A 23243-nucleotide genomic window follows, 5' to 3' on the forward strand; every position below is an offset into this window, starting at 1 on the left:
AGGACCGTCTCTGTCGACGAATAGAAGTCTATAGACAGGTCACGACAGCACAGAGGTTCTTACATGTCAGCTGAGGATGAACTTAGAAGGTGAGAGCAAAAAGAAAACGAGATTAAGGGGAATAGGATGCGCCTCCGCCACCGATGGCTCAGCGACGGAGCTAGGGTTTCAGTTTAAACTGTCGGCGTCTTCCTTCGCTTCTTACCTTTTTATTATATTTTGTTTCTTTTTGCGAGCCCACCACCACTCTTTTTTTTTGTGTTTTTAGAGCATGATTATCCCTACAAACCCATAAAGTTTCTTAAGTACACTTTAATGATTATTTAACTATTAAATTTTAGCTAAGAATCTTACTTAAAAATCACATAATTTTTGTGTTACAATGGTAGTTTCTTAATTTGGGTTTCTTAAAAAAAAATTAACTTTTTTTTAACCATTCGAGTAAATGCTTGACATACAAACAAACACCACAAAACCATAGAACACTTGGAAGAGGTAGACGATCAATCATTATATAAAAAATAATTTGGAAGGTCAAACCACCTAGCTATATTGACCCAACAGTTACGTATGTATCAATATCATGTGTGTCGTGTTTTAATTGATCAATGTAGATGGAGAGATTAGGAACCTGATAACTGTTGTTGAAGTTACCGTACACGAAGTGATGATGCTTGTTTTACCAACACCTTGATCGCCAAGGAACACGAGTGTTAGACCTTCTTCTTCTTCTTCTTCTTCTTCTTGTCCAGGTATGGATATTTCTGGTACAATGAGATACTACTAATCACGAGAGGAAGAGCCATGAGTCAATACGATGAAGGCGGTTTTCCTTCAAACGCAAACTGCAGCAGAGCGGTGACAATTCTTTAGCTCCTCATCTTGATTAAATAATAGTCAGTATGAGGGAGATGTAATCTCAAATGCTCTGTTTGTGTTTATGAAACTCTAATTGTATTCGATTGAAGGCAATAGCTATAAATAGCATTACAATGAAACAGAGAGCTCCTGAAATAAAGCAACAACTAACTCAACTAAAACCACTAGAACTGGAAACTACTTGGTCCTAAAGAATAGGACATTATTGAAACAACTAACAAACGTGAAAGACTAAATCAAACCTCCAACGGCTACTAACTTCAAATGATAGTTTGCTCCAACAAACCCTCCCTAAGCTAAACTTGGTCTTCAAGGTTCAGCTTATCCTTGACTGAGCAAACTCCAAGTCTGCTTCTCATCTTCTCGAACACTTCCCTCTTCAATGCCTTTGTGAATACATCAGCAACTTGTTCTTCAGTACCACAATGTTCCAAACTTATTTTTCCTTCATTTACCAGATCACGTAGGAAATGAAACCTGACACCAATATGTTTGCAACGCCCATGAAATACAGGATTCTTAGATAGCTTGATTGTTGACGTGTTGTCGCATTGAATGATGGTGCTCTCGTTCATCTCATGTCCCAACTCCTTCATAACTCGCTTGAACCAAATGGCCTGACATGCGCAAACTGATGCCGCCACATACTCGGCTTCAGTCGTGGACAAAGTAACTATTGGCTGCTTCTTGGAACACCACGCAACTGCCCCATTATCCAAAAGGAAAACATACCCTGAGGTGCTCTTCCTGCTATCGATATCTCCAGCAAAGTCGCTGTCAGTGTAGACACATAGCTCCCCTGTTCCTCCTCCATTGTACCAGATACCAAAGTCTGCTGTTCCCTTTAAGTACCTCAGTACTTTCTTCACTGCTTGTGCGTGGAGTCTTGTAGGTTTTGACATGAAACGACTGAGTAGGCTCACCGAGAATTGCAGGTCAGGTCGTGTGGTTGTGATGTACATGAGGCTCCCAATCATTTGCTTATAGAGTGTCTCGTCTACTCTCTCTCCTTCAGCGTCCAGGTCAAGCTTCTCTCCAGGCACCATAGGATTTGTAACTGGGTTACAATCCTCCATGTCGAACCGTTTCAGAATCTCCTGAGCGTACTTGGCTTGAGATATGTGAATTCCATTCACCTTCTGATTCACCTCAATGCCCAAGAAGTACCTCATCTTCCCAAGATCAGTCATGTCGAACTCGTCTTGCATAGACTTCTTGAACTCCATCATCATCTCAAAGCTGCTTCCTGTGTAAATGAGGTCATCAACATACACACTTACGATCAGGATATTACCTTGATTGTCGGCTTTGAGAAACAATGTCTCCTCGTTCTGTGACTTTGTGAAGCCAGCTTTCATAAAGTATTCTTCAATGCGACTGAACCAGGCCCTTGGAGCTTGCTTCAGACCATACAATGCCTTGTGAAGTTTGTAGACACTGTCTTCCTGTCCCTCCACTACGTATCCTTTAGGTTGTTGTATGAAGACATCTTCAGTGAGGATCCCGTGAAGAAATGCTGACTTGACATCAAGCTGGTACACGATCCATGATTTCTGAGCTGCAGTGGCTAGAATGGTTCTGATGGTATCCATGCGTGCAACAGGAGCATATACTTCAGTGTAATCGATTCCAAGCTCCTGAGAGTATCCCTTAGCCACCAACCTTGCCTTATACTTGATAATTTCACCGTGCTCGTTCAGCTTAGTTTTGTAAATCCACTTCACGCCTATGCACTTGGCTCCATTAGGTAAAGTGCATAGCTCCCACGTCTGATTCTTCTCAATGGAGTTTATCTCTTCTGTCATCGCATCTCTCCACTTCAAGCTTTTCTCTGCTTCCTCAAAGTTTACAGGATCTGTCGCATTTATCTCCACCATGTTGACCACGTCTTCTTCATCATCAATGGTCTCGATGCAGTGCACATAGTCTCTTAGGTAACTTGGAGGTCTTCTGGCTCTGCCCTCCCTGATTTCTGCAGTCTGTTCTTCTTGATTCTCTACTGCGTCTTCTACAGGCTGCTCAGCCTCGTTGTTGTTATCTTCCACCTCTCCATTGTTTTCTTCTTCATCACTTTCCTCCCAATCCAAATCATCTCCATTCCATGTTAACGATCCTTCCGTGAGATGATCTTGATCCTTGTTCCAATCCCATTCTTTTGTTTCCTCAAACACCACATCTCGACTTGTCACCATCTTCTTAGTCTTTGGATTGTACAGTCTGTAGGCTTTGGATTCTTCAGAGTATCCAAGTAGAACACATGGTGTGCTCTTATCATCTAGCTTGCTTCGTTTCTGATCAGGAATGTGGACATGTGCAATGCATCCCCAGACTCTGAAGTGTTCCACACTTGGCTTCATCCCGCTCCATGCCTCTTGTGGTGTGACGTTTTTCACGGCTATAGTGGGGCACCTATTGAGAACATAGAAGGTCCACTTCACAGCCTCGGTCCAGAAGATCTTTGGAATCTTCTTGTTGGAGAACATTGACCTCACCATGTTCATGACTGTGCGGTTCTTTCTCTCGGCTGTGCCGTTCTGTTGAGGAGTGTAGGATGTGGTTAGTTGACGTCTGATTCCGTGCTCCTTGCAGTAATCTGAGAACTCTAGTGAGGTGTATTCTCCTCCCCTGTCTGTCCTTAACCCTTTGATCATCTTCCCGGTCTCAGTTTCTACCATCTTCTTGAACGTTTTGAACTCAGTGAAGGCATCAGACTTCTCCTTTAGTAGATACACCCAACCCTTTCTGCTATAGTCGTCTATGAAACATAGGATGTACCTCATTCCACTGTTGGAAGTGGGATTGATTGGACCACAGATATCCGAGTGGATTAGTTCCAATGTCTCTTTTGCTCTCCATGTACTCTTCTTCAGTATGGCCTTTCTTGGCTGCTTCCCCACCAGACAGTCTGGACATGTAAAGCTCTGAACCCCAAAGTCTGGTAGACCCCTCACCATGTCTTTGCTCTGTAGTGCTCTCATTCCTCAGTGACTTAAGTGACCATAGCGCTCATGCCATAATTTTGGCATATCTTCAGAAGTTGTCTTCAAACACCTCTGTTCACTTGAGTTTGAGTCACCTCTTCCTTGATCAGCTAGTGCAAACATTCGGTTTGAGCTCATCCGACTCTCAGCTATCAACCCCTTCTCTTCATGATAGATTTGGCAGTAGCCCTTTTGAATGATGATTGTGATCCGTTTTTCTTGAAGCTGTCCAAGACTCAAGAGGTTGTTTTTGAGTTCTGGTACATAATACACATCACTTATTACGTAGTTTGCTCCGTTCAACATCAGCTTTGTGTTCCCTTTCCCAACAACCTCCATCTTCTTGTTATTTCCCAGCTTCACCGAGTGCCTGAAGTCTTCATCTAGCTTCGAGAACAGACTCTTGTCTCCACTCATATGGTTTGAACAACCTGAGTCAAGAAACCACACTCTCTTCTTCATGTTTCCTTGATTTCCAGAGCTCGCCATTAGTGCACTCTCTGTCACCTCTCCGTCTTCGTGTAGTTCCTCTTCATCCATTTCATCAATGAATGCCATCAACAACATTTCTTCATTCTCATCAAAGTCTGCGTAGTTTGCTTCTTCTTCCCATTTTGGACATTCGTTTTGGAAATGTCCAAGTTTGTGGCATTTGTAACATTCCACCGTGCTCTTGTTGAAAGAGCTCCTGCCTCGACCACGTCCTCTGCCTCTTCCTGAGAAGCCCCGACCTCTGTATCCCGTTCCTCTTCCATGTGTGATCTTCAATACTTGATCATCACCTTTGTCAATCCTTTTGAACTTCTGCTCATGGACCACCAAGGAACTCTGCAACTCGTCCAAAGTGATTGACTCAATGTCCTTGGATTCTTCAATGGATACTACCACATACATGAACTTCTCACTGAGAGTTCTGAGGATCTTCTCAACTACCTTAGAGTCCGTCATGGTCTCTCCATTGCCCCTCATTTGGTTGGTGATCGCCAACACTCGGATGAAGTATTCTTCAACACTTTCACTTTCCTTCATCTCCACCACTTCGAAATCTCTTCTTAACTTCTGTAGTAGCGATCTCTTCACTCGAGCATTGCCACCATACTTCGCCTTCATCGAATCCCAAATGATCTTAGAGGTCCTCCTGTCTAAGATCTGTTCGAACGTCACTCTGTCAATGCTCTGGTAGAGGTAATGCTTGACTTTGTGATCGTTGGTTCTGTTGCTCTCCAATTGCAGGTTTTGTTCTGCAGTCAGTACCGTCGCATCAGATGGTTCTTCAACGCCGGTTTCGATCAGACTCCATAGCCCTCTGGCTCGGAAGAAGTTCTCCATGACTTCACTCCAATGGTCCCAATGGCCATCAAATTGCGGAAGCTTCATCTTATCATCACTCATATTTTCTCTCGTTTGGTCACAAAGCTCTGATACCAATTTGTAATCTCAAATGCTCTGTTTGTGTTTATGAAACTCTAATTGTATTCGATTGAAGGCAATAGCTATAAATAGCATTACAATGAAACAGAGAGCTCCTGAAATAAAGCAACAACTAACTCAACTAAAACCACTAGAACTGGAAACTACTTGGTCCTAAAGAATAGGACATTATTGAAACAACTAACAAACGTGAAAGACTAAATCAAACCTCCAACGACTACTAACTTCAAATGATAGTTTGCTCCAACAGGAGAATCGTTGAGTTGTGTACCAGTGATACGATTAGGCCCACCAATGCATCCATGATATGAGTTTTGTGATCCCACAACGACATTCCAAAAATCTGTAAACACAATATAATTGAGATGGAATCCAAGGTAGAAGCAATTGTAAGCAATAGAAACTTACCGAAGAGAGAAGACTTTATTGGTGGAGGAGGCTGTTGCTGCTGAACTTTCAGTGAACACTTGATTCCTTTTCCAAAACCTCTCAATTGATTCCTCTTCCTCAAACTAAACCCACCTGTGACAACTCCAAACATGTAAACTTTCATACTCTGGGAACTTAACCCAAAACTATCCAACTTTTAGAGCTAAATCTCAAAACTAGAGTGGTTCAAATGCGAAGAATTTACAGATAATTGAGTCATATGTCACAAGTTTGAAGATACCCATATGGCAAAAGTCTCCAACTTTCTGAGGTAAATCGAATAATTAGTGTTTAAAATCGAAGAATTTACAGAGAATTGAGTCATATGTTACAGTTTGAAGATACTTGTTTAAAAGCCTAGGAAGAACTAATGAAAGATTGAAGCTTTTTTTTTTAATCCAAACCTGGTATTTTGGATGTTGGATTGAACCTAGAGGTATCCAAGAAAGAAGAAAGAGATTTGGAATCACCTGGAAGTTGGATCGAATCGAAGACCTGCTGCTGGTATTGGCCGAGCTAGTGCCATCATCGTCCGGCGGAGACCACAAGAGAAGAGAGAGAGACGACAAAAAGAAAAAAAAAGAAAGAGAAAAGAAAAAATAAATGCACTTTTAATGATAAGCTGACACGTGTGTTAAAAACCCTCTTAATAATCGGTCTCCACAATCCTATATTAAGGATCGGTAACAGACATTTTATTTCATTTTGATTTAATTAAATGCTTCATTAACTTTAAAAACTCTCTTAAGAAACCCGGATAATCATGGTCTTAGGTTCTAACCTTATTTTTCTGTACAGGTCATATTTTTTAAAGTATTTTTTCAGAATTTAAAAAAAAAAACTATTAATGCTTAATATAGCTAAAAATTATGGGAACAGTTTTCTATTTATCGTAAAATAATATTTTTATAACTAATAAAATAACAAAATAATTCTTTTAAATCGAAAATTTATTTTTATTATTGGGGCATATAAGAATAAATTTGGAAGTTCTAGGACATATTAGAATATCGTGCACAAAGAAGAGGATATGAGTTAATAATGATAGATACATGTGCAATGCACATGAAAAATAAATATAAGAAATAGAAATATATTAATTAACTTCTTTATTAAATGGAAATCGTTAGATTTTCATTATTTAACTGTTAAGAAATATGTCAAGGATAAATCCGATCCTATAAGTATATAGACTATAGTCAGTCTCCCAAGACACAAGATATTCATTGTGAATATAGCAATAGTCTTGATTCTGAGAGAAATACTTAAAAACTTACAGACGACATCACAACTCCAGCACCTACCTTTATATATAGGAGCTTTCTTGGTCGAGAAGTCAGAGGATTACAACACAGACAATGACGATGATATCAGATCTTCCAAACGATTTGGAAGCTGATAAGATCATATGGGCCTCGTCTGGATTGAAAAGAGTTAATGGGCCAAGATCAGAGAAGCCCAGCAGTGAGGGAAATGTCTTTTACGTTTTAGTATTTATGTTATGCTTTGGCTTGTAAACAACTTATCGAATTACGATCATTAATCAAAACGGGTTCAATCCCTAATTTCTACTCTATCTCTTCTGCACCGGCTCCATTCTGGTAAGTCATCAGCTCAACCAGTTCAGTTGAATCCAAGTATTCAGAATAGTTTAACCAAGTTCTCCCATTGACATTCCTACAGTTTGATACGCCTCCTGGATCCCACGCACTCTCATTTCTATCAGCTCCATTGTTTTGCACCTTATTGACGAACTCACTATAAACTCCAGGATTCCACACTCGAACAGCCAAACAAATCTCAGACCATTGTCTCCCACAAAAAGTCTTCACTAACCTCCAGGTCTGTTTCTTCAAACACATAGAGAAGCTGAAATTTTTAGTCTTATCTTCAACCAAAATCTCCACATTAAGCCTATCAGTATTTCTAACAGGGACTTTATACTCTAGTGCTTCTCTTCTGGTACTTGAAACACCTTCGGGGGGTTTACTTTTTATTTTACCACCAAAAAGAGACAACTCTAGCTGAGCTCCTCTGTGTGACTTCCAATTTTCTTTGGCCTGTAGATTACCACTATCAGCAACCTGGTAAATCTTCCTGCAACTTTTGAGAGATTGTAACAGTTGTGGACTCTGAAAACTTCCATCGTAAACGTTCTTTCCTGGCACTCTCGTTGGATACTCATGACTACTGTCATGTATCAAATGCTCATTCTGAGTATGAAAACCCAGTTTATGCTCTTTACGCTTTCTGACTTTATGATAATACCATCTGACCGTGAGCCTTCTTGTGTATTTTGATCCTCCAGTGTGAAATGATTCTGAATTTCCCATCATGAACGGTTCTCCACCTTTTGTAACTTTCTCGGCTGAGGCTTTACTTCTTCGGTGAAGTCTAGCTTTGAACCGAACCTTATGAAACCCTTGTTTGCCACTTCGAGAGAGCTCTTCCCTGCTCTTATGCTCGCTCGGTTCCTCCAACTCAGACTCCATTGATGTTACGTCCTGTAACAACTCCATCGCACCCTCAGGATCATCCTGTTCTAGCGCTTCAACATCCTCAGCGGAGATACTCTCTAGGGTTCCGGCCAAATCTCTGTCGAGATTGAAAACGACTTGCAAACGTTGGTACGCTCTATTTAGAGATCCCAAGTTTGTGGTGAAGAACAAGAAGTTAGGTAGAGCTGTAAGAGAGTCGATTTTACTGACCAATCATGGTGATGTTTGTTCGGTCGCGGGAGATCTCCACGATACAGTGCTCAATACACCTATCGAGGTCTCTGGTAAACTTACAAGTCTAAAGGGTTCAAACGATTTCGACTTCGCTGAGATATTTCACTGCGATGGTTTAATGTTATGCTCTGAATTGGGAAACGACAGACTTGTGGTTTGGAACCCATGCACTGGCCAAACGAGGAATATCAAAGCAAGAACTAGTTTCCAGACTAATCAAACCTATGCTCTAGGATACAGCACATCTTCTTCTTCAGGCCATAGCTACAAAATCTTGAGGTATTTCGATTATCGAAACGACCAGGAGGTCTGGGTTCCTCAGTGTGAGATCTATGACCTTAGCTCTGATTCTTGGAGGGTTCTTGATTCCTTCCCTCTTGAGTACATCATGTTTCTCGATGGCATATCTTTGAAAGGAGACACTTATTGGGTTGCTGGACATAACGAAAGTGGTTATTTCATGATGAAGTTTGATTTCACCACAGAGAGATTTGTGCGTCTCCCTCTTCCGATTCCCATAGAGAGATTGGTGCATAGATTTGTTCTTTCAGTTGTTAGGGATGAAAAGCTCGCAGTGTTACTAATTGATGACAGTTCAGACTACCTGTCATATGACAGGTCAGAAGCGATGAGAATATGGGTGAGCAATAAGATTAGTGAGGATGCTAATAAAGACTTGTCGTGGAGAAGCGACTTCGTCTTGGAAGTGGATTTTGATAACTATAGCAAGAATTTCAGAAGCTTCTTGTTGGACGAGGAGAATAAAGTGGCAATACTGTGTTGTGGTATAGAATTCGTAGGAGAATATTATACGACCATAATATACATTATTGGAGAGGACATGCTTAAAGAAGTTTATACCGGTACTATAACGGCATCTCGTTCTCACTCGCCACTTGTCATCACTTATCTTCCAAGCTTGGTTCGCATTTAGAAAATAGGGCAGAGAAATGGAGGCTAGCCCATAATGAATTACTTTCTTTTTAAGGTGTTGGTGATGTTCTTCTGGTTTGTATCTACTCGGCTGATGCTTGATAATGATTTTATTGTTCCTCTTTTTTTTCTGTGCTTTTGGGTATTGTTCAAATATATTGTTCTGCTTATAGCCATGTTCACTTCCAATGTTTGATTTATTGTGCACCTTCATAAAAGTACATTCTTGAATTAAGATCAGTCTTAAGAACTCTAGCATCAAGTAAAAAAAAAAGGTCGACATGAATAAAGAAATCTCGAAAGCAATTCTAGAAAAAAAAGAAAAGAATGCCAATTTTATCATTACGAAATTATTTTAAGTACCAGTTAGCCGTCTATGGAGAATATAAAATTATCAAGTCGTTGTCAGTTCAACTAAGGAAAAACACCATTTCTGTTTACGTTTCTCACGACATCAAACGTCCCTGATATCTCTTGCTAAGCTAAGTATTACTTTACATTCTAGAAATTAACATATAAGTGAGAATAAAGTGGTATAGTGTGCTGTGATGTAGACCCGGATGATGAAGATATGACCAGAATCTACACTGTTGGAGAGGATATGTGTAAACAAGTTTGTAACGGTACTGTCAAGGTATCTCGTCTCTAGCAATGGCACGCGGCACTTCTTTCTCAAGATTAGGGTTTCTAGCCTCCCAATTTATTCTAGGTATCTATTCTTGGTTAAGATCTGGTTGGTTAATTTGTTTGTAATTTTAATGTCTAGTGTGGTTTGCTTAATCGAGCTCAATCCTTGAATTTTAATTATGGGTTTTAAATTATGTCTATAAAAAAACCACAAAATTTTAAATATAGCACACAATAGTTAAAAACCGTTTTATATTTAAAACTAAGATCAGTCCGCGCTATGCGCTAGATATTTGCTATTTGTCTAGCTAATGACTAATCGTCGATCATTAATTTTTGGATGAGAAATGTGAATTGAATTGTAATAGTATGTGTTTGTTATTATATACTTTTGGGGGCGTCCCTGAACAGAGCAAGGCCTAGAGCCTCTACTTTCAAAGGTCTTATTTTATTTAAAACTAGATTTTGGCTCGCGCGGTTGCGCGAGAATATTTATATTTATATTTATAATTTTAGCATCATTTATAATTATAATTTATGTTTCAAAATAAAAATTTTATGGTTTGATGATATTTTGTAAATTTTGGTTTACGTCGAGGTTGTTCTCTTGATTTTTCGGTTTGGTTGTGGATTTTGATTTTTGGTTATAGAAGTATAGTAATAGTTTGATTATTAAATTTGAGTTTGGTTTGTTCTGGGTATTGTTATTTTAGGTTTTGACTTTGTTCAAATAACAATGTTAGGAACCCAAAATTTTGAGTTCAGTTCGAGCGCATGGATCCGAATTTAGATATGAAATTATGTGAAATTAATTATAAGAATATTCTTGAAATCGTTAAACTAAATATATGTTGAGCAATACAAAACTTATTTATTGTATTTTCAGTTTAAACAATATTGTAAGGTTGGCTATTTAAAATATATATCGTTTTAATTTACATGGAAAGTTTTTCAAAATATATGATTACATATGTTTATAATATAACAAAAAACATCTTTTGGTTTCAGAATTTAAACAAACAATGCACAAATTCAAAATTGTGAAATTTATAGTATAACAATAATCGATGATTTATTCATCTTTTAATTTAGAATGATATGCCAAATGATTTTTTTTTCTATTCAGAATAAATATTTATTTTGTTCATTCTGAATTTAAAAATTGAAAGCTGAGATATAATTTATCGAATATAAAATTTAAATGTATAGAAAATGTACTGGAAAATCTATGGACGATATGCAGCATATGTTAATATTTATGGTTTTGGTATGTAACTTATTATCTATTTGTTATATATAGTATATATAGTTTCTTTTACTAAGGTATATCAATTATATTATAAGATTCAAAAGGTATGTCACTAAGAAGGTTAAATAATATTAGTGAGGTAGGATAGGAGGATTACAAAATACACGGGAATTAGGATTAGATACTACTGAATATATATATATATATAGTCATCTATAAAATTAAAATTATGTAAGGGTGAATATATAAGAATACGGTATGTGATTCAACATTTGTTAGAATTCGTTTCTATAGAAATACAAACCTTTGTTTCAAAATTTCTATGTGTAAACGAAATTTTTTTTTAACGCTGATTTATTATGACATTACAATTATGAGAAATATTACATAGACGATTTAACAACCGGCAATACTACCTGCCTTATGAGGAAATTTAAATAACAATAATTAGTAGGCAATATTTAAAGAGGTAGTTATGGGGTAATATTTTAGTTTCCAAATATTATCTTAATTAGATTGAGTTATTTTAGATGTTTAAAAATACATTGTTGTCTGCTTGTACTCACTTTCATTTAAATGTCTGTTCTTGGAGTAGAGTTTTTTTATCTTTGAATTGAGTTGAGAGTAAAAGAAGACAATACCAAACCAGATTCAGTTCCTATCTTAGTATTTTCCTAAAAGGTGAGTTTATTAATTCGACCCAAACCGAAATGTTTGTTTGGTTAAAAATCCTAAAATCCAAATCTGAATAAAATAAAGAAATTGTAAACCAACCGGTTCAAGTTAAGTATACTATAAAGAGTTGGAAGTAACTCATTGAAAGAACATGTCTAATTTAATGTATTAGAAGAAGATTAGTTTCTTTTCACCTTCCACTGCTCCGACTCCATTGAGCTTAACAGCAAGGAGCTTGCGTTTTAATGACCACCACCTCCGAATCTCTGTGAAACCTGTGTTGTGTCTTCTTCTGCAACACTCCTCAAACTTATTTTCAGCTTGGCCGCATCCTCAAGCTCAGGGACTCTGTAAACAACAGCTCCAACGCCTCATAATCTCATACGCTTCCTCTTCTCGGCCAATTGATTCCCTAGTTCGCTTCTAAGCTCTGCATTCTCATCTGCATTTACAGCCAAACACCAACCAAACTCCTCATCACCTCCAAGAACAATCTCATAGGACTGTTCTAGCGCCTCCTGAATCAGTTTATGCTTCCTAGACAAACTCTCTCTCCCTCTGTTGATCACACTTTCATGATCCAACGAGAGTAGCTTCTGAAACAGTGTCTGGTTCTGATTGAGATCGTATTCGATCCCTAAGTCCACGATCCCGCTGTTGAACGCTTTGCTCCCTGGTAGTTCCCACTTCCAGATATCTGCATCTTCAATGTACTCAAAAACACGCCTCATTCTCTTGAAATCATTCCTCTCTCGGTAGTTTCCTCCAGACTCTTCCATGAGCTTCTGAGTGAAATAGTCAAACGCAATGGTGGCACAGCTTCTCCCTATGTCCAAAACTTTGGCGACGTTCTTACAAGTGGAAGAGACATCTCCAAAGCTCTCAATAGCGGTTTAATGGTGGTAGAGGATGACTACATTGTCGACGTTGGGAGAGACTTGCTGGACAAAACCGGGCGGTCCTGTGAAATCAAGAAGATAGAGATGGCTGATTTCTTGAAGAGGAAGCTGGCTGATTGTGATTGGAGACTAAGACTGTGTTTGGGAAGAACAGCGAAGGGATTGAGTTTGCTGAGAAGTAGAGATGAGGGGTCAAGGCTGCGAACACACAATCATGGCAAGGATAATGGTAGAGAACCGCCTTCTTCTTTTCCACCATCTTCACTCCAAGATTCACTCTTGAACTGAAGACAGAAGAGCTCGACGCTCATGTCAAAGAGCTAATCCGAGATGACTTTGGCAAAGAATGAATGAGTTATGGGAAAACGATAGACTAGAGAAGTTCCGAGCAGAGAGAAGCAGTAGACGATGACGGAAGAACTCTGTCAGACAAAAACCATCGAACTAAGGGAACCACATTCTCGTGAAAAAGTGTAAATGACGGAAACACCCTTACACACCTGGCTCTGTTTCGGTCTTAAATAGCAATAGCTTCAACTTCATGTCTTCACTATCATCAACAAAAGAGACTCAGATGTCTACCAACGCCTTTTAGGATATCATTGAATCTCCACCTTATAAATCAATAGTGCAGAGCATACTCATGTGTCTGCAGATAATCCATTCTGCCCACACAACACAGCAACACTAACCTTGCACGAGAAGTAGGGTGATCTAGCAGTGCTGCATTGTTGATGAAAGACCCTCTCCCTTCAATGTTTTTAACAACATATTAACAGATCCCGATACCACAGGTTCTTTGCACACTGTAGTCATTATCACTGACCAACAATCTGCATCAACAGAACTCCCTTTACTCAAGCTACTGATAATTTTACCGAGAATCTCCAACTTTCCACTCTGACATAGCCTTTGCAGAAATCTCTCTAGCCTATCCTTGCGAGGCTTGAAGCTTTTAAAAAGCATCTCGTCCAAGACAACCGCTGCTTCTTCGAACTGTGAACCTTCGCAAAGCCCATCAAAAACTATCCTATAAGACAAAATATCAGGGATGCAACCTCTTCGAGGCATATCTTCAAACAAGTAAGCTCCTTCTTTCCAGTTTTTGATTCTAAACAAGGCACCAAGTATCATGTTATAGCTTATAATATCTGGCTTCACACCCTTGTCAACCATTTCATCCAGTACTCGATAAGCTGATTCCAAATCATTCTCAACACAGAACCCATTAGTCAGCACATTGTAAGTCACTGTATCCGGTTCACATCCCTTTTTTCTCATCTCCTCCAAGATCCCTGTGACCTCGGCTGACCTTCCAGCTTTTATAATCGAGCTAATCAACGTAGAGTAGATAGCTGAGTCTACTTTAATCTTTCCTTCGTAAGCCTCATCCTTTAGCTTAAACGCCAAACTCAGTTCACCAATCTGACATAACGCTTTGATCAACGATGCATAAACATGAACCGTGGGACACACTCCATACACTTTCAACATATGGTGCTTCATCTTCAACGCTTCCTTCACCTTAAAATTTTTGCAAAGCTCACTAACCAGCGTCCCGAAGGTTACACCGGTGGGTTTCACCTTCTTCTTGACCATTTCCTCGAACAGCTTCAAGGCATCATCGAAACACCCACTCTGAGAGTACCCATTGATCAGTATATTGCAAGTACAAGCGTCTGGCTTACCATACTTATCAATACTCGAAAGAACTTCCTTCATCTTATCGAAAGCTCCACACTTTAAGAGGGCGCTCAACAGAGGGTTAACGGATCTGACAGTGCGTTGGCATCGGTATTGAGGCATTTCGACGAACACGAGAAGCACACGAGTGGGTAATCTTCCGCGGCCGAAGTAATTGATCACGTTGCAGAAGAGAATCTCCGTTGGGATGATTTTGTGATATAACAAACTAAGTCCCACATTGGACAATTAGACAAAGAGTGTCTAATATATAAAAAGATGTCCAACTCTAATAGTACGAGGCCTTTTGGGATGGAAGCCAAAAGTAAATCCATGCGGGCTTGCCAATTAAGCCCAAAGTGGACAATATCGTACTAATCGGATAATAAAGAGTTGGACATGGGCTGTGTAATCCCAACAATTGGTATCAGAGCACAGTTGACGAGAAATTTGCAAGAAAGACCGAAATACCCTTTGAATGATGAATGAGTGATGAATGGGTATCCTATGAGTTAGGAATGAGAGGTGTGTAGCAGATATCGAGTCAGAAGATCCTGAAAGTCAGTTGTGGGACACGAGATGAATGTGATCCTTAGTTTGAAGGGGAGAATGTGATATAACAAACTAAGTCCCACATTGGAGAATTAGACAAAGAGTGTCTAATATATAAAGAGATGTCCAACTCTAATAGTACGAGGCCTTTTGGGATGGAAACCAAAAGTAAATCCATGCGGGCTTGCCAATTAAGCCCAAAGTGGACAATATCGTACTAATCGGATAATAAAGAGTTGGACATGGGCTGTACAATCCCAACAGATTCTGGTATCGGACTTGAGCTGGAGGAGGACATCTTGGAGCTACCGAGTTTCGTGATCATGAGATCGTAGCAAAGGAGCGAGTATCTGAGGGGTCTTTTTGGGTTTGTTGATCCTGGATCAGGGTTTCGGAAAAGCTTAATGGCGGCGGACGGGTCATCCTCACGGCGGAGGAGAGAGGCAAGCCTGAAGGAGGAGATGTTTTTCACGGCGGACATGGTTTTCGCTTGGTAATGAAAGTCTTTAGTTCTTTTCTTAGTTTACAATCGAAGTTCAAACATTTGTTATGAAGTTCAATAGGTTTATATCAGTTTAGTTAACTTTTTATTAATAATATAATTTTTAAATATCACTAAGAAATATATAAATACTTTTTAACACTGTTTGTCATAGTTTTCACATTTTTAGAAATTATATATATTTATAAAAATTAATTTTAATTTTACAGTAAAACTTTTTTAATTTTCTTCCATGTTTTTTGTTCATCTCGGCTTTACTGCCAAAAAATTATTTAATATTTTGTTATTTGAGTGCATTTCTCTTTCATACACATTTTTGAGTTTTTAACGGTATATGAAACTTCTTGCTTTAGAGCATCTCCAAAAGACACTATATAACTTTAAATATGAAGTCTTTTGTTCTTTAAAAAGAAATTTCAAAACTTCAAAACTTCAAATTTGAAGTTTCATATTTTTATTTGTATTTTGGTCCATACAATTACATATCACATTTATGATTCATAAATATTTTCTTGTTTCTTGTTTTAATCCTTATAAAAATTATATCCCATAAATATTATAAGTTTTGTTTAAAAAATTAAAGTTTACACATTAATTAAATAAAACTTTAAAATAATTAAAATATTTAAAACTAGATTTAGATAACAAAATATACAAAAGAAACTTAACAAAAAAACTTTTAAAAAATTACATGAAGACATAACTATTACAAAAATTTAAATATTACAACAATACTAATTGTCAGGTAACTTTGATCCGGAACCTTCAAAATTTCTAAATATCGTCCAAATTGTTTTGTGTAACTGAAGATGGTTGTTGTTGTTGATGTCGTTTTTTCGTATAATTCTTTCTTGTTCATATTGTATATATTCACGAGTATTAATATCGTCGATAAAAGTTAATCTTTTAACAGTATTTTATGTTTCTCTTTTACTTTCTTGTTATGATCTAATGTATTTACAAGTATTAACATCAACCGATTTCAACAATTTTTATCAATAATCTACAAATTAAAAATGAGGAGAATAGAAAAGAGGTTTTGATTCCTGTGTAGAGCCATTTTTACTTCGAAATGCACTAGTAAATCATCATTGCTCTATAATTGTTCCAAAGCAAGAGCAAGAAGGACCCAACCACATATATCCCGAAGTGTGATAGTCAAGTGATATGTTTTCTTGTTGCGTGCAAGCATGCAACACAACGGCTCAAAAATGATTACATATACAGTAAAAACTCTATAAATTAATAATGTAGGAACTATAATACTTTATAGAGTTATTAATTTCAGAAAATTTCCATTTTTGAATATATAATTTTGTTTTAAAAATTATTGTAGAAAAATGAGAAAAATATTTCATTCATAATATTATATATTGGTTAGAGTTTAAAGATTCGGATTTTAACTATTTAATTTGATTATTTATATGTTTTGTGTATGAGGAATATATATCATATAATATAAATTTACTTTTATATGTAACTCGATAAAACTAAAATAAAATTAGAGATGAAATCCATTCTGAAGAAAGATACGCAATAAAAAGTTTTGTATGTGTTTATATAAAATTTATATATTTTAATGGAAACATATATTTACCTAAGAGTTTTTTAAATATTATTATCTTATTATTTTATCGAATTATGTCTAGTTTTACACCGGTTCAACTTAAAACCGAAGAAATTTATTAATTTATAGTATTTATTAATTTATCGAATATTAATTCATAGAGTTCATGCTCTATATTCTTTTGCTACAAGACTGTAGACAATTATACATGTTAGATGGTCACTCTTGTTCATTTCAGAGAGTGTCTCTTCACGGTCGGTTATTAAAACAAAAGAACAAGCTTTATGTAAACAAGCTTTCCGCGTGAAACGCAGCTAACCCTTCATTGGTATAATATAATAATAATAACTATATATAATTTTTAAAAAGCTGGACTCTTAACTATCAAAAATTGAAGGGACCTTAAATTAGATACTTGTCGGTCACACGGCTTGTATCTCACTCAAGCTTCCCCTGCACTCTGGAACCATCATCGCTCTATAATTGTTCCAAAGTCAGAGCAAGAAGAACCCAACCCTATATATATCCCAAAGCTGCGATAGTCAGGTGATATGTTTTCTTGCAGCACAACGGCGCAAAAATAGTCACATATATGGGGTTTTTGCCAAAATTAATCCACAACTTGATTTTAATCCCAAACCTATACCCAAACTTGAATCAAATGCAAAACTAACCTAAAAGCCTAGTGAAATTACAGCTCAGCCCCTTGTGACCAAACAAAAAAACAGAAGCCATTTTTACGAATATAGCCCCAGTAAATCGTCTGAGTCGTCTGAATTGTTGGAAGTCGTCTAGACGACTGAAGTTTCAGTCGTCTAGAAGACTGAAGTTTCAGTCGTCTGGTACCAGCTTATTTTAAAAATAATTTATAAATCTTGTAAAAAATATTTTGATGCGTGAAAAATAAAAATCAAGTAATTATAAACAGTTTTAAGTGATATAAATTAAGATATGATAAAATTGATTTGTTTTGAAGATAGATGAGTGGAAGTAGTGTATCATTATATTCTTTGGTTTAGGAGTTTGGCAAACATATGTTGTAGTATTGTATGTATTGTTAGGGTTAGATCTTGGAAAACTAAAATGTTTTTTTCAAAAATTAGTTTTCACCAATATGTGTTTATTTCTGTGTATAGTAAACACTTTTCAAGTTTGATTTGATTTTATGAAGTGTTTAATTAGATAAATAAGTTTAGGGGTTATGTTTAGGGTGTGGACGACTTATATTTCGGTCGTCTGTTGAATAATTTACACGGACGACGTATATTTCAGTCGTCCACATCGTACCGAACCTTTAATTTTACCAATGTACGTTTTAACCTAACCGGATCATTTACCGGACATATAAAAGCTATTTTTTTCACTGTTTCACAATTTTACGAAACCCTAGCGCCGTTTCTCTCCAACGGCGATTTCGAAGGCGATAAGACGAAAACCCTACCGTGGTCGTGTTCCGCCGTTATCTTCGCCGGTAATCTCTCCGATTACGACGAATCTCGTTTCTCCTTCATGCCGTAGAGTATTTTCGTAGTTTAAACTGACCGTCCGCTTCTTTTTTTCAGATCTGAAATCTCGTTTGCCAAACTCCGCCGCCGGTATGTTATTTCTCATGTATTAAGGCGTTTAGCCGCCGGAAAAACCCTAAATATTTTAGTATTGATTCTTCTTTTCCCTTCGATTTGCAGATCTGTAACGGCTTGGGGCCACATCTTCTCCGACCATATCTTCTCGGACAATATATTCTCCAACTGTAAGTCATTCGTCTTTTGTTTAAAAGATTTTGAGATTGTTGTAGTCTTTTGCTGAAAAATTACCCAGACGACTTCCAGGAAGTCGTCCAAGTAGTCTTCTCACTTCCTGGAAGTCGTCTGAGTAGTCTTCTCACTTCCTGGAAGTCGTCTGGAAGTCTTCTATAGCATTTAGCATAGTGCGCAACCTATGTGTTTGAGATGGTTGTTTGTGATTATTTGCAGGCCTTTAAATGGATTTACCAGAATTCCTGCCGAGGATGTTTACATTAGGAGAAGAGCCTGATGCAATCAGGAGCATTTCGTATCATTCTGATGACACGAAGTTGTTTAAAGCTCTATGTGATTGTCTCACAGCTGACGAATATGAGGATCTGAAGGCGTCGAAGTTAGGAGTGTTCATCAAATTCAAGGAGCTTGACTTTGGTTGGACTTCAAGGCTGGTACATTTTATGCTCTCTTTCCAGCTAGACATCAAGAAGAAGTTTGAGCTCTGGAGTCTTGTCGTTTCACAACCTGTGAGGTTTTCACTGATAGAGTTTGAATACCTCACTGGGCTGAACTGCGATTACATCAAGGACCTGGAAAATCCAAGGTGTGAGGTTACGACGGAGATGGCTGCTTTCTGGGAGAAGATGGGTGTTGATATCGATACTGGGCCAAGTATTGATCAGATAACAGAAGCATTTTACAACTGCGACGAGTGGTCTCGGGATGATCGCATGCGGCTGGGATACCTTGCCATCTACGCAGGGTACATCGAAGGGAAAAAGTTCTCATCCGCTACATCAGCTAGTCTTGCAAGGCTAGTGATGGATTTAGAAAAATTTGAGAATTATCCATGGGGGAGAGTGGCGTTTAAGGTGCTGATGGATTCTCTGAAGGCAAAAGACTTGACGCAAACTGGTTACACTGTTGATGGGTTCATACAAGTGCTCCAAGTGTGGGCGTACTATGCTCTGCCAGAATTGGGTGCTAATTATGGGTCTCCCGTACCAAACAGACCGTCTCCACTGTTGCTGGCTTACAAGGGTGGCAAAAGACAACGCAAATTTTTTAAGGCTGCTATCAATAAACAGGTACTTAACTTCACTCCTAAGACTTCTCAGACGACTTAAAGTTAAGTCGTGTGGAAGTCATCCAACAAAAGACCACTCAGACGACTTACTTATAAGTCGTCTGAGTGGTCTTTTTGTTGGAAGACTTTCAGACGACTTAACTTTAAGTCGTCTGTGATCAAAATACTTCTCAGACGACTTAACTTTAAGTCGTCTGTGAACAAAATACTTCTCAGACGACTTAACTAAGTTTATATCTTTTATTTATTGCAGACTATCGTGAAGAACTTCGTTCAGAAGGATTTTGATGAAATGTTTCCAAAATGGGACGGAGACGTAGATGACCCTGCCGCGGATAACATAATTAAAGTCATGTTTAATGATCCTGGATGGGAGTGGACCATGGAATGCTGGCCAGTCACCGGTACTCGCAAGGTTGTGAAGATGGAAGTGATTCCAGTGAAGAATGAAGTGAGTCCCGTGAAGTCAGAGAGTGTTGTGAAGGAAGAAAGTAGCAGACCTCGGAAGAAAGCTCGTAAAGGGTCTTCTGTTTCTGCTGAGAAACCTGCGGCGGGTAGTGAAGGTCAGCAGATTGAAAAGACCTTGAAGGACATATCTGATGCCATTAATCTTGGCTTTGGGACGTGTCTTAAGGAGCTCAAGTTACTGGCGGATAGGATTGAAGCTGTGGAGAAGAAGGTGGGAATCACCAACAGAGGGGGTTCATCTGATGATCGTCAACTTACAACCACTTCAAATCCACCAAAACCTGTTGACGAACCCGGGGTTAGTACCAAAACCTCTCCCAAAATTGCAGAGAAGAGAGTCACTAGGCAATGTGTTAGGAAGAGTCAGGACTGATGTGATTTGTTTCTTGTGTGCTTTGATGAACATGTGTGCTTTGTTTCTAGTGTGCTTTGATGAACCACTGTATGCCTTGATTCTGAACATGTGTGCTTTGTTTCTAGTGTGAATTTGATCTTTTGTTAATAGTTTTTAAACACACTGTGAACTCGAAATTGCAGAGTGAAAGTGTGAATGGGGCGAAAGCAGGACAGAAGGAAGCCAAAGAACCGAGTCTTACTACAGAACCGAGTTCCTCGAGAGAGCTCTGTCTTGTGAGTCCTGCAGACGACTTACCGAGTGAAGATCCTAGCCTTCTTATATTGGACAAACAAGTTTCGACCGCTTCAGATTTACTCGTTGAAGAAGCTAGAAGGCAGACAAAGAAGGAGACTGCTTTGGTGAATCTCCGTAAAAAAAGTGTGCGAGAAAGGAAGCTTGCTCCCACACAGCAAACTCCTTTTAAGGGAAACAGCACTGCCAAACAGATCATTCCAAACAAACAGGTTGGCGGAGGCTATGATCCTTTTGCACCCATTGACAAGATGAAGTCGAAGGAGCTCACTGCATGGGTGCAAAAAGATCCGTAAGTTGCTGTTAAAAATATGCTTACTTATATTTGATTAAAAAAAGCTTCCATTTGATTATTTACATTTTGTGTTTGCAGTTCTTATAAACTGCCTCTGAAAAAAAAACCACGTAGATGTCGAAGTCGATTCTATCAGGTCCTCCGAACCCCCTTAGAATGGCTAACCGACCATGTAAGTCTTCTGCTATTTTCTTACTCTTATATAAGTCGTCTGGTAGTTATCTGGTACTTTTCTGATTTGTATAAGTCGTCTGTGAGTCGTCTGTGAGTTGTCTGTCAGTCGTCTATGAGTCGTCTATAAGTCGTCTGGTAGTTATCTTACGTAAGTCGTCTGTAAGTCGTCTCTAAGTCGTCTCTAAGTCGTCTCTAAGTCGTCTGTGAGTCGTCTGGTAGTTATCTTACGTAAGTCGTCTGTAAGTCGTCTCTAAGTCGTCTCTAAGTCATCTCTAAGTCGTCTGTGAGTTATCTTACGTAAGTCGTCTGTAAGTCGTCTCTAAGTCGTCTCTAAGTCGTCTCTAAGTCATCTCTAAGTCGTCTGTGAGTCGTCTGGTAGTTATCTTACGTAAGTCGTCTGTATGTCGTCTCTAAGTCGTCTGTAAGTTTTTTTGACTTGTATTGTTTTATATGCAGCAAATGGATGCTTTTATTAATATACTGAGGCAACGGTACCAAAACCATCCAGAACATTTCAGGAGCGACAGAATGTGCTTTCTTGATCATGTCTTTTCTCGGCAGTGGAGGGCCTCCTACCCTGATTTTAAGAGCGACGCTCCTGATGCCAACGGTTTAGGAAGAAGACTCCCTGGTGGGGCGTGGAATTATCATGCAGGCTTGATACCTTCTTTTTGCCAATCTAAGAAGGTTTGGGGGGTGGATGTGGATGATATCTATGCACCTGTGAACTTCAAGAACGAGCATTGGATTGCTATATGGATATCGATCCCTAAGAGGCACATCGTCGTCTGGGACAGCATTGTCTCTCATATTAGGCCTGCAGAACTCGATGAGGTAATGGAGCCTTTTGTCACAATGGTCCCTTATCTGCTTGTTGAGTGCGCGCTCTCTGACGAACAAAAGGTTCAATACACATTGGAGCCATACACATATGCGAGACAAACCGTTGGAGTACCTCAGTGCCGAGCTGGTGATTGTGGGGTTTTCACTCTGAAGTACATCGAATGTCATGCTCTTGGGATAGAATTTCCCACCGCGTTTGACAAAAAACACGGGAAGACCATCAGGGAGAAGATGGCGCTGGATATATTTCGAGAGCTTCCTAAGTGCCATGAATGGGAAAACCAAGACAATGATGAGAACCTGGCAACGTATGATTAGATATTGGATGTGTTATTGCGATTGTATTTGAACTTGATGCTTTTGTGTACTGTTGTTAGGTAGATTAGGGGATGTTAACAGGGTCAGGATAGGATGATGTTTTTTGTAACCTATCCTCACACCAAACTAGAATTCCGTAGGAAATTAGTTTGGTAGTGCAGTAACCTTTCGGAATATGTAATGTTTAACTTGTATTTTTTAAATTGCACTGTTGGAATTAGTTTCGGAATATGTAATGCTTAACATAGAAGGTCTACAAAGAAAAGTTCATAAAACATATAAATTCATAACATAGAGTCTACAGAGAAGTTCATAAAACATAGAAAATCATTGGACGACTTACTTAAAGGTCTTCTGGACGACTACAGAGAAGTTCATAAAACATAGAAAATCATTGGACGACTTACTTAAAGGTCTTCTGGACGACTACAGAGAAGTTCATAAAACATAGAAAATCATTGGACGACTAACCAGAAGGTCTTCTGGACGACTTACCAGAAGAAAATTCTAATTAAGACGTTGGACGACTAA

At 38.4% G+C, this 23243-nt stretch overlaps 3 protein-coding genes and 2 pseudogenes across 4 annotated transcripts; 2 read left to right on the forward strand and 3 right to left on the reverse strand.

Annotated features, from left to right (window-relative positions):
- Positions 1-3799: 3799 nt before the first annotated feature.
- Positions 3800-8157, reverse strand: LOC108870345 (retrovirus-related Pol polyprotein from transposon TNT 1-94). Of its 2 annotated transcripts, XM_033290983.1 has the most exons (3): positions 6191-8148; positions 5700-5813; positions 3800-5634 (listed from the first exon to the last, which is right to left on the reverse strand). In XM_033290983.1, the coding sequence occupies exon 3, from the start codon at positions 5250-5252 to the stop codon at positions 3861-3863; it is 1392 nt and encodes a 463-aa protein (XP_033146874.1). In that variant the 5' UTR covers positions 5253-5634; positions 5700-5813; positions 6191-8148; the 3' UTR covers positions 3800-3860. The 2 variants fall into 2 exon arrangements, with proteins under 2 accessions (XP_033146874.1, XP_033146873.1); XM_033290982.1 differs by having other exon boundaries at positions 3800-7780; positions 7976-8157.
- Positions 8148-9555, forward strand: LOC103847843 (putative F-box/kelch-repeat protein At3g17540; the record flags this gene model as incomplete). The annotated part of the gene is made up of 1 exon (XM_009124891.3): positions 8148-9555. A coding segment is annotated over one exon (1239 nt), but the record flags the coding sequence as incomplete, so codon positions are not given.
- A 1622-nt stretch (positions 9556-11177) lies between these two features.
- Positions 11178-13378, reverse strand: LOC103847842 (annotated as a pseudogene).
- LOC103847841 lies at positions 11178-17819 on the reverse strand (annotated as a pseudogene).
- Positions 17820-18248: 429 nt separating this feature from the next.
- On the forward strand, positions 18249-23182 carry LOC117134328. Its single transcript, XM_033292601.1, has 5 exons — positions 18249-19966; positions 20219-20803; positions 20914-21374; positions 21456-21549; positions 22008-23182. Exons 1-5 carry the CDS (start codon positions 19121-19123, stop codon positions 22710-22712), a joined length of 2691 nt encoding a protein of 896 aa, XP_033148492.1. The 5' UTR covers positions 18249-19120; the 3' UTR covers positions 22713-23182.
- Positions 23183-23243: the final 61 nt, after the last annotated feature.

This window comes from Brassica rapa, chromosome A05 (genome assembly GCF_000309985.2).
Source record: "Brassica rapa cultivar Chiifu-401-42 chromosome A05, CAAS_Brap_v3.01, whole genome shotgun sequence".
Taxonomy (NCBI): Eukaryota; Viridiplantae; Streptophyta; class Magnoliopsida; order Brassicales; family Brassicaceae; genus Brassica; species Brassica rapa.